Source organism: Limulus polyphemus, unplaced genomic scaffold (assembly GCF_000517525.1).
Source record: "Limulus polyphemus unplaced genomic scaffold, Limulus_polyphemus-2.1.2 Scaffold200, whole genome shotgun sequence".
NCBI lineage: Eukaryota > Metazoa > Arthropoda > Merostomata > Xiphosura > Limulidae > Limulus > Limulus polyphemus.
Window position 1 is genome coordinate 527779 of NW_013665810.1, and position 11587 is coordinate 539365.

At 33.4% G+C, this 11587-nt stretch overlaps 1 protein-coding gene across 2 annotated transcripts in view; it reads right to left on the bottom strand.

Moving 5' to 3' along the window:
- Positions 1 to 229: 229 nt before the first annotated feature.
- The window catches only part of LOC106478327, a 20507-nt gene continuing 9149 nt past the window's right edge, over positions 230 to 11587 (bottom strand). The window contains exons 3-6 of one of the 2 annotated variants that reach the window (XM_022381925.1): positions 9356 to 9612; positions 6325 to 6419; positions 4540 to 4701; positions 230 to 604 (exon numbers count right to left, since the gene is read on the bottom strand). In XM_022381925.1, the coding sequence (XP_022237633.1) occupies positions 509 to 604; positions 4540 to 4701; positions 6325 to 6419; positions 9356 to 9612 (610 nt within the window). In that variant the 3' untranslated portion in view covers positions 230 to 508. Of the gene's footprint in view, positions 605 to 3404; positions 4027 to 4539; positions 4702 to 6324; positions 6420 to 9355; positions 9613 to 11587 lie in introns of those variants that run through there. The other variant, XM_022381924.1, reaches the window with a different exon arrangement.

The following is an 11587-nucleotide window of genomic DNA, read 5'->3' on the forward strand; positions in this document are numbered from 1 at the left end:
GCAGATTTTGACATCAAAATTTGGGGTAAAAAAAAGTATGTCTTATACACCGAAAAATACGGTAGCTTGACTACTGGTGATGCTAAACGCACGCTACATTATCGATTAGAATTCAATATGGTTTAACCACTGAAGCTATATATTAGTCAATTACGGTTTATTTTTTGGTGGAACGCTCTTGAAGAAGGTGTAAAGCGAAACGTTGAGTATCTCAATAAAGAAAAACAAATTTGGTGCTATAAAGTCGTTTATTACTATAATTCTAAATTTTGTTGGTCTTTTTTATTCTTCAGTGTTTTGGAGCTCACATTCATAGGGAATGTTGTAAGCGATGTTTTTCCCTACATTGGGTCTTTAGGTGATCATATTGTGTTTTGGCTTTTGGATACTATTCTGACTTTAGATTGTTCTCATATTCTCTTCTCTGTAAGTGTTCAAAGAAACATCTCACAAAGGATAGTATGGCTGTAGGTTTCTTCCTCTTCGTTCTTGGTGGTTATCTTCTTGATCAAGTGTTAGGAGTGTTATTCATTGTTAAGGAGGGTTGTAGTGTGATGTATTCTTCGTCCATCTTCTTAGCTTCTTCGGTACTACAAATCGTATTCTAGAAAATAGAACCTGATTTACAGTTGAGGTATTTACCAGTATTTGTGGGTTTCATCTAAACTTCTTTCCCTAGCCGAGTACGTAATGATTTTCATTAAAGAAACCAAGGATCGAATCTTGGTCACTACCAAAACAGAAGACGCCAGCAAATTAGCACCAGAAACATAGGATGAAATTATTTAATAATTAATATATATATAGTTACTTATATAAAAATGTTACTAATTAATAATTAGACTTAGGTAATAGTATAGACTACAAACCATGGCAACGATTAATATCCAATCGCCACAACCTAACTGGAAGTATTTGGGAGGTTTTGATGATTTATCATCTAAATTAACCCGTTATAAATTTAGTTAAATGATAGGGCAAATTTTTTGGTTTATTTGTTTGTTTTGAAGTTTGCGCAAAGCTACACGAGGGCTATCTGCGCTAGCCGTCTCTAATTTAGCAGTTAAAGACTAGAGGGAAGGCAGCTAGTCATCACCACCCACCGCCAGTTATGGTTTGTAGCTAGTTAACTTGTGAAACTGAGAGTCACCAGACTTTCAGGGTTACTCAATCTATTTATATTCCTGTTTTTAACTATGACTCTGAGAATGTATGTGTCTTATCATATATAAAAATTCAAGAACGTAAATTAATTTTTATGTGATGTTGGAAGATACAAGAAAAGAAAATATACGAGAAGCTCAACATCCTAAATTTATATATTTCCCCTTAACATATGGAAACGTCTTTATAAATAGGAGAATGACAACTTTTGGAAATAGTACACAATTCGCTATTTTAACATAATTATTAAAAAATAAAATACCACATCGTTTGATTTGTGGTTTGTTTTGAATTTCGCGCAAGGCTACTCGAGGACTATCTGCGCTAACAGTCTCTAATTTAACAGTGATAAACTAGAGGGAGGATAGCTAGTCAGCATCACCCACCGTCAACTTTTTGGTTACTCTTTTACCAACGAATAGCGGAATTTACTGTCACATTATAACGCTCCTACTGCTGAAAAGGCGAGCACGTTCGGACGGGGACATCACATGGTTTTTTAAAAGACAAAATTTTTCTGTTGTAGATCTTATTGGCGCATTAATCTTGAACTTCTCTTATATCTAAAGAATGTTATAAGATTTGTCTTAAGCACTCAATTTTTATTAACATTTTGTAGCAACATAAGATATATGTACGGACCAAAACTGAACAGTGAAGCCCATAATTATAACCACGTAAAAATAAAAAATAAAACATTTTCTGTAAGTATCAGTTTTTTTCAGTTAAACTTTAATTGTCTAAACGTTTTTTGTTTTTTTTTGAGGGGGGTGAAAAGACAATGCACTGAAATTCAAAATACGAGCGGTTCTATAATACGATGTTCTTTATATGATATTTTTTGTGTAAGTATAGGTGGTCCAGTTGAATTCCTGTACATTTGTTAATCAAATATTAGGTCGTCAAGAAATTAATGTAAGGGTTTGGAACACTTTCATTAGCCCCCCCCCCCTAAAAAAACAACAACAACAACGTACATCACGCATAATAGTTAAATGAACCGCCTAAACGTCACGTTAGTGTAGCCTATATAATGAGTAAAGTTTAGTATACTCTAATCACTTATAGTGATGGTATATGACGAGACACACATTCGGCATGTAATGCTGTTTGAATACAAGAAGGGAAACAACACTTCTGTAGCCACAAAGAATATCAAAGAAGTTTATGGAAATGTTTAAATGTTCAGCAAATTTCGTTCAGGTGACTTTAGCCTTAAAAACTGTGATGGCAGGGGCCAACATGTTGGAATTGATATTGATGCTCTGAAGATGCTTGTTGAGTCTAACCCAAGGCAACACACCCGTGAAATGGCCCTGAAATTGCATGTCTCTCATGAAACAATACGTAACATCTAAGGAATATGGGAAAACTCCATAAAGACGGTGTTTGGGTGCCTCACGAAATCTCCGATGATCATCGTTTCCAACGTGTGAATGTTGCCTCGTCTCTTCTGGTGCGTAATGCACATAAACCATCTTTGGACAGAATTGTCACCGGTGACGAAAAATGGATTCTTTATGCGAATATTAAACGCCAAAAACAATGGCTCAGTCCTAGACAAAAACCACTTCGGACCCCAAAACCTGGACTTCATCCGCAGAAAGTGATGCTTTGCATTTGGTGGGACATCAATGGAGTAATTCATTTCGAACTCTTCAATCCACAGCGAACTGTCAATGCAGAGATCTATAGTCACCAACTGGAACGTTTAAATCAAGCCCTTCATCAGAAACGCCCTTCACTCGTCAATAGGAAAGGTGTTCTTCTTTTCCACGACAATGCACGTCCACATGTGGCACGTTTGACGCAACACAAGATTATGGAGTTGGGTTGGGAAGTTCTCCCCCACCCACCATATTCTCCAGATTATCATCTTTTTCGTTCGCTGCAACACAATCTTAATAGGAAAACGTATGCAAATATGAAAGGTGTTAAAGAGGACAGCGACATGTTTTTTGCTTCAAAGCCAAGTGATTTCTTTAATCAGGGCATTAACAACCTGCTTGTAAGATGGAAAAGCGTCATCGATAAGAATGAAGACCATTTCATTTAATAAACGTTTTGTTTTGATATATAAGTTGTTGGGTTTTTTTTCACCTAAAAAAAGCGACATTAATTTCTTGACGACCTAATACTATCAAAAAAAGTTTAATTTTTCAGCGGTTCTTAGAATATTAACTTTATTCAATATCAATCGTAATGACATGTATTTCAAAAAACAACAACAACACGAAAAAAAAAATGATTTGCAATAATTTATTCCCAAGAATTAAAACGTTGAATGTTTTTAAATAACATTACTTCCTGGTGTGCATTATTCTCCGTTTAGGAGTGATCTGAGGACTGTAGATTATAAGAAAATTATATATTATTCCATGGAATTGGTTTTCTTACGGTGTTTAAAACTATGATGGAAATTACGTCGAAAACAGATTGAAATAAAAAAAAAGGTGAGTAATTATTAATTTTATGCATAAATTTACTGCAAAAAAAAATCTGAAAATTGAAGAAGATTTATGTTACTACTTGGTTTGTAAAACTGTTTCAATGTCAAAAGTGTTGCTATTTCTTGTTTGATACCATATAAAGTATAATCTTTAATCAATAGGGTCATATGTAAAGGGCCATCTTTTATATACTTGAATGTAGCTTGACATTAATATTGTAAACATCCACGGGGAGTTAGCAGGAAAGTCAATTGTTTCATTCACATATATAGATAACCTTGTTGTTTCGGCTTACTGAATCATTCAGCTCAATAACGAATCCAAACTGTTCAAGAAACCAGAAAATTTCCAGGAGGTAACGTAACAGCTCGTTAACCATGATTTGTATGTCGTTAATCACTCTGAATACATACTGAAACAACAACAACAACAACAAATATTAGTTTATATACTTAATGCTTTAGTTTATTTTAAACAATTTACCAGCAAAGTCTAGGAAGATAAACATCAGGTGTACATCTGCGTATACTTGCACGTACTGATGAAAAATAATCATTACTAATTGTATATAAATATTCTAACTTACTGGCGAAAAATAATGAAACAAACTATGTTCTAGTATAGGAAAACAGGATTATCAGCAGTAAAAGCTGCACATCGGTAAAATTAGCGCTTCAGTTTTCTTAACTAAGAATACAAAACATTTGCAATGGTGAAAAAAAGTGATTTAAATAACAGGAAAACATATGATTTGAAATCAAACCCCTATACTAGTAAATAATTACATGATATTAAAAACTGAATAAAATAAAATTTTCACTTACAATTGAGTCAAAAAAAGTAAACCGAACACATTTAGTTTTAGAAATTAAATCCTATAACTACAACACGGAACACACTTCTATACATTGTTGTTACTGCTTACCTTTAGCACTATCGTTTGGAGTTTTCCCATTGGATTTGTTATACTTTTTATTAGTTGTTTCACTACAAAATACGCCCAGCGAGAAATGTAATCTCCATTTGTGTGGTGCTCAGTAGTATTTGAGCGTACAAAGGTTACAGATTGTAAATCCAGTTCATCCAGCTAGAAAGAAAGAATTGAAATGATGTTTAAACATTGAATAGATATTCGTTTTTAATAGCTAAAACTGTTTTAATTTCACGTATTTCTAAGTGATACTGAACGTGAATATTGCTAGTGGGTTTTCAGTATGGACATTATTAAGAAAGACATGTTTCAAGAGAGAGAAAGAGAAAAAAAAAACAACAAAAGAAAAACGAATGCAATTAAATTTCGGCCAAAAAAGTGTGCTTTTATTTTTGTACATTAGAGTCAATCAAAAAAATTGTATTTTAGCTGCAATATGTTGATTCGTGTTTTTATAAATTGAGTTTTATATTTTTTTTTATCCCGTTTCAACTTTTCCGTTTCCATCCTAAAAATCTATGAGTCAATGCAAAGAAAAATATTTTAATAATGTTTTTGTTTTTGGAATTTCGTGCTAAGCTTTTGCTTTTTTGTCGTTAGCCACGCCTAATGTGTGGAAGTTATTAACTGGGGTGGGTTGGGGGAAGCAGCTAGTCAACACCAACTATCTCCAACGAAAAGTAAGGTTGACTGCAGCATTATAACGCCTCCTCGTGCGGAAAGAGCATGTTCGGTGACGGGATTCGAAGTCGCGATCCGCAGATTACGAGACAAGTGCTCTAGCCTCCAGACCATGACAGGCCTTTATGTAATAATATGTCAAGCGTACTGTTTTTACTATAGCTAGTGCCGATGAGGCCTTCGCCAATACCAGGAACAGAATACATATAGTAGTGGTCGCTATTTATATTAACTGCATAAAAAGCAACTGTTATAGTGTCAACTATATTGAGTAAGTGAATTGTAATTGCAAAGCTACTAAGGCTATCTGTCGCTGTCCATAATTTTGTACTACCGACAGAAGAGAAGGCAACAGGCCAGCACCACCCACCGTCAACCCTTTCACCAAGGAATAGTGAAATTGACCGTTACATTATAACGCCCCTACGGCTGAAAGGTTACACGTGTTTGGTGTCGGGTTTCGACCCCGCGCCTGGATTTTTTTTTATATAAAATAAGTTAGATAGGTAATACGCAAAAATTATGCAAATAAAATAAAAGTTTATTATTATTTTACTACAGAAAACTGTCACATACGTAGTTTTCATTTTTTTTTCTTAACTCCTCTGTTCAAAGCTTTCGTATTTTAGACACATGTTAGACGTACTGGAAAAGTAAAACAAAAAGAGGGCAGTGCAAAGTGCATATATGACTTATTTAATTTTTACTCAATATAAACTTTACTCACAAACACTTAAAAAGCGTCCTATTTAGTAGATTATCACACTGTTGCCTCACTTGCATGTGTTTGAAGGATCTGTAGCATAATCCATAGGCGGTTACTTTATTCATCACTTATTATCTTATGTTGCCCCAAGTTGTAGAAATCTTCTTTGGATCAGAAGACAAATGCTGATAATGTTATGTGTATAGTAATTGAGTCTCTTACTTATATTTCCGTGTAAGCTAGGCATGAAATGAATCACGGAAATGTATGTTATTCAGGGTACTGTGTAGCTAGATGTTCTTTTCAGACTCGTAAGTGTAATATATCGTTTACCGAGTGCCTGACGTACACACAAATAAAACATTATAAACGAATAGTTCAAATAAACCTACTTTTTTTAAAAGCTTTTCTTTGATCACGAGTATATCTAAACCTTTAGTAATATTTTGATAATGTTCCCAAGCAAAAGATCCAGTAAACTTCCCGTCTGAAAAACACAAAAAGCATTTAAATGTTTGTATTTTTTTCCACAAATATATATCAATCCTGGAAATAAACGACATAAAATCTGACAAATTAGGTAAATAATGGCTTCTATTCTCAAACCGACCGCTCATTTAACCCAGCTATAGGTGAAATAAAACAAACCAATCACACTCAATCGAGTCACTGCTAAATTGTGAGAAACTTCACCTACTGAAAATATTAAAATGTATTTTTTTAAAACAAACATGGCGTGAAAATATTCTATCATGGTTAATTGCTATATAATATAAGAAAAAAGTATTAGGATATTAAAAAAATATTGCCTTTGCAAAAATCGATATGAATCTAGAAGATAAACGTATTTTGTTTATTATTAAACACAAAGCTACACAATGGGTTATTTGTTCAGTGCCAACCACAAGTATCGAAACTTGGTTTTTAGCTTTTAAGCCTTAAAACTTACCGCTAAGTCTCTGGAGGGCAGGTTTTTGGAAGCAGACGAAATATGTACGTGAATCAGCAAATCACATGTCAAATAACAATACTATAGTTCATTTTATTACAAGTTACAGCTTTTACAGTGAGGAAAAATATCTTAAAAACAGATACGACGTTTCAGTCACAGGTGCGGTCATTCTCAGGTACACAAGTTTTAACATTAAAGAAGGTTTAAATATTTAAATAAACATTCAACACATTTTAAAGAGTGCAATAAGGCGAACTTTTCTCTAGGTTTGTGTATTATGGACCCTTTTAGTGTAAAGAAAGGGTTTCAATTTAGTCTTTTTGTTTTTTGAAGTAAACACTAAGTTATTCAACTGAAAGTTTCACCAACTCGAAGATTTTGCAGTGCTTCATTTTTTCACTAACGACAACATTGGGGTCACAATAATATGAATTAGAGATAGCCTTTCAGTAAATACTTGTAACGTATTTCGCTCTTTATATAATTTGACTATTTATTATCACTTCTTTTTATTTAGCTACGTATTTAATACAAACTCAGTTTATTCATCATTGTAGTGTAGGGCTGTATCATGCACTAGCTCTCCCCCCCTACCCCCCAGTTAATATGTACTTTTTTTAGACATTTCTGTATTTTTTTTTCATATCAATTTGGATGCAGAGAGCCCATCAAGTAAGCTACTCAACTTTCTCTTTTTCCAGTGCATGTGGCACTTGAATTTACTAATTGGCAAATATCCATGTTTTCTTGCAGGAAGATAACTCATAACATTGTAAGATAGATGGCTCTATTTTTTTGTCGGCAAAAGGGATGATGGTTAAGGGCTGCCACGCCCTTTGCACTGGAATCGCACTGTATTAAAGGGTAGAGCAAAGTGCAGTCGTATACAGGTGTGGCTTAGTATGATGTTATTTTATTTTAGTATATAAAATCATTTTTGCCTTATTAGAGAGAGTTTTCAGAATTCTATTAACTCGAATAACTATTATAAAATTAGTTTTAACTTTTGTAGCATTTTGCTTTAATTATTACATTTATTAAACTTTTTTTAATATAACACAACGTTGAAATGTAGCAGGCTCTAACTTTCAAGGAAATTGGAGTTTGTTTTGCTTGCTCTAGTTATGCTATAAACATTTTGATTTTTCTATTTTAAATTCACTTGTGGGGGTTGTATATATTTTTACATTTAACTTTATTTTTAGTGTATCATGTAAGAGGGTACAAACTGAACCGGTAGGAGAAGCTAAGAATTATGTATATAATCCTAAGCAGAATTAATTCCAGATTATATTTGCTCTTGTCTTTTTTAGGGAATTTGTGATTAGGTTTGGCTTTTTTTTTTGTTTAGTAGCCATACACAAAAATAACTGTTTGGTATAGCCCATTTGTCTGTTTTGAATTATTACCATCTTAATTACTGAACAAGTAATGAATGTAATGTGTAATATATTTATATTATTTTGATTGTTTATTGTCATACCTTAATTCGTAACAAGCAATACCTTTGAGGCATTTAAGTTTTAATACTTTCAAATTAGTTTTTGAGTATTTGTTACTTTAAAATATGATCGAGTCATATACTAGACTTATCATTGCAGAATGGGGTTCGAAAAACATTACAGTGATTTACTTAAAACTTTTTTAATGGAGGAACATACACATGTAGTATGTAGGCATACCATACATTTTATACCTTCTTATTTTAATAAGAATTACAAATTTCGTTTATTCTGGTATGAGCAGTTTTTATATAATACCTGTTCAAGAAAGTCGTTAAGTTGCTTTCACTCTAGCAAACTTTGTTCTCTGTCACTCCTTTGAGATGACACCTAGTTTGCCCATGGGAGATATAGCTGCACAGTTGCCTTTTGTGTATGGAAGCAGACAGCAGTTTCCTCCAATGGTAGGTCAGGCAATATCTTGATATTACAACTTCCCTTACTTTCAAATGGGAATAACCAGTCACGTGAGTAGCGCTTTTCGTCATAGGAAGATCTGACTGTAGGTTTTAGGTATATAGCATGATGTTCTTAGACTGTAATAGAATTATTGATTATACAGGATTCATAGATCTTGTATACATATTTGGAAGAGCTTCGGCCTAAAGATCACGAGCTGAACACTATCCCGTAAAGGCCATTGATCTTTGTGTTGAAATGATATAAACACTGTTGTCTTGTGTTATTAAATAAAGATTGTTTTCAATGTGTGATTTATATTGTGTCCATTCTCTTAATGTGTATAAACTCAGACTCTGAGAAATTCGAAATTACTTCATAGTACTACCTAGTCGAATCACCCGTTATATAGAGGATATATTCACTGATGAGAGAAAGCTGTTTTACCTAAAAGTACTCTATACATCAACAGCATCAATGATATTTTAGTGTTTCTAAATCTACTGGGGTGTATTTTTATGGCTAAAGATAGATTTTAGAAAACTATGATTATAAAAGTTTTTTACTTACTTCGATCACACATGACTTTGCGTGATAGGTCAAGGATCTCGCGCACCTTGTCCCATAACTTGTCTAGAAAATCTTTACTAGTAACAATGTTTTCTCCTCCGAGTTCTTTGATCTTTTGGAACAATTCTTTGGCTTTTTCGAGGAGAGATTGCAGGACTGGATAACCTCCTAGCTTCAGAACCTGAATCTGCACCCAAATTTCAAGTAACTGTTGCACGAGCTTGTTGAGTAGAGATGACTTTACAGCCTTTTCAACTCTATTTGAAGAATTATCATTCATCTTACATTTTAATTGTAAATTATATATTATTCAAATGATTAAGAATCTGTGAAATATTTACTAGCTTAATCTATTCAAACCTAATGGTATTGTTAATTTGTAACTAACTTTACGTGTTACACTCATAAAATCGAACCCTTAAAAATTAGATGAACTAAGATATATAGACAAATATATGGTTTACTATTATTCCCGTGGTGTGGCATATTTAGATGTTCCTCTATATATACACACACACACATGAAAATATATAGCATTACTGATGCTAACCATTTTTCTGAGTGAGTATCTAAAAATTTGAACTTGCAAAAACAAACTGCAAGCACAGAAGAAATGCAGACATGGTTATTCATGTGACTCTTGGCTTTTTGATACAACAGAAACATATATTTTATGTTATTTATAAATTAATCAGGACTAATATGCTTAAAATAATTAGTTCTGACTTCAGATAGGAGGATTAGTTACCGATTTCCTTGGTGGATAATAGCATGAAAAGTGATAATGCCTCCCATGCCTTACAGCTTAAAATAAATGGCCTATTTAAAGTTAATTACTTTTATATAGATTTGCTTCAGTAAATTCCCCAGTTTTGATGTATGTGTCATGTGTATTGGTTACGATTTTGATAAGTATAAATTTATACGATACAACCTAATTGTTGTTAGTGTAATAGGTATTCGAGTTAAATACTTCATATCGCTAAAATGGCTCACTCAGCCCAAAAAATGCAACCAATTCAACCTCAGCGCTCCAAACGGCAGGTTTCATCGAAATCAGATGTGCTGCTACTCAAGCAAGAACCTCTGGATGCATATAATACATATAATACGCTCGCTTTTCCCAGTTTTGGTTGATGTATTTAATAAACGTACTAATAAATGATTAGAGCAAGTTTTAATCTTATAATTTTAATTCATGATCATTATTTTGTTTCTCTTTATCAAGAGACAGCATGATAACAGGGAATATAACTTTCACAATCGTATCACTTTTGTTATACATCAAGACAGTGTCTTAGCATCACCGGTGTTTCGTGCTCGTAGAACAGAAAAAAATGCCTCAAATATTTTGTCACCTTAGCCATTCTCTACAACTAGGCTAGGATGCCACAGAAACATCCAATGTTTCTAATTCTGAAAGCTGTTCTGGTGAGAAAGGTAATCGCTAAATTTTGGAGTTAAAACATTATACACTTTTTATCATATATCAAATGCTTTACTGTGTAATCAATCTCTCAATTAAATCAGTTGTTTGTATTTATAAGTTATAGTTGTGTTTTATGATTGACAAACATGCTGTTGTATTTGTCTGTTTTGTAACCTTCAATAATTAATATTCAGTCTAATACCTAATATTGTCTGGGCTCGGCATGGCCAGGTGGTTAAGGCACTCGACTCGCAATCTGAAGGTCGCGGGTTCGAAATCCCTCTCACACCAAACATGCTCGCCCTTTCAGCCGTGGGGCGTTATAAAAGGTATAAACATTAAGAATGATCATTTGATTGATTAAGACTGAAGTTTCTTCTGGGAGAAGAGAAACACACTTCTTCATCAGTAGACTCCATTGAAAGTAAAATTTTTCATAACATTAACTTGTTAAATGTATAATTTGGGCGGCTAAATAACAAACGACAAACATTACAGCAATTTCAAGTACATAGGAGTGAAAGTAAAGGAGAATGTAATAATATGTCTATACCTGCTATATATTTGCCGATGAGGCCTTTCACCCAACACCTGGGCTCCTCAGGCCGGCTATGATACAAAATACATAGTAATGGTGGAGACCTATTTATATCATCAATTATTTGAAACACCAACTGTTTCGGTATGAACAAGATTAAGTTGGTGAATAATGAAGCTTCTATATATGGAAGACCCGGCAACTTATTTTCGCTTGAATAATAGTCTGTTTGTTTATTTGTCTTGAATCTCGCGCAAAGCTACAT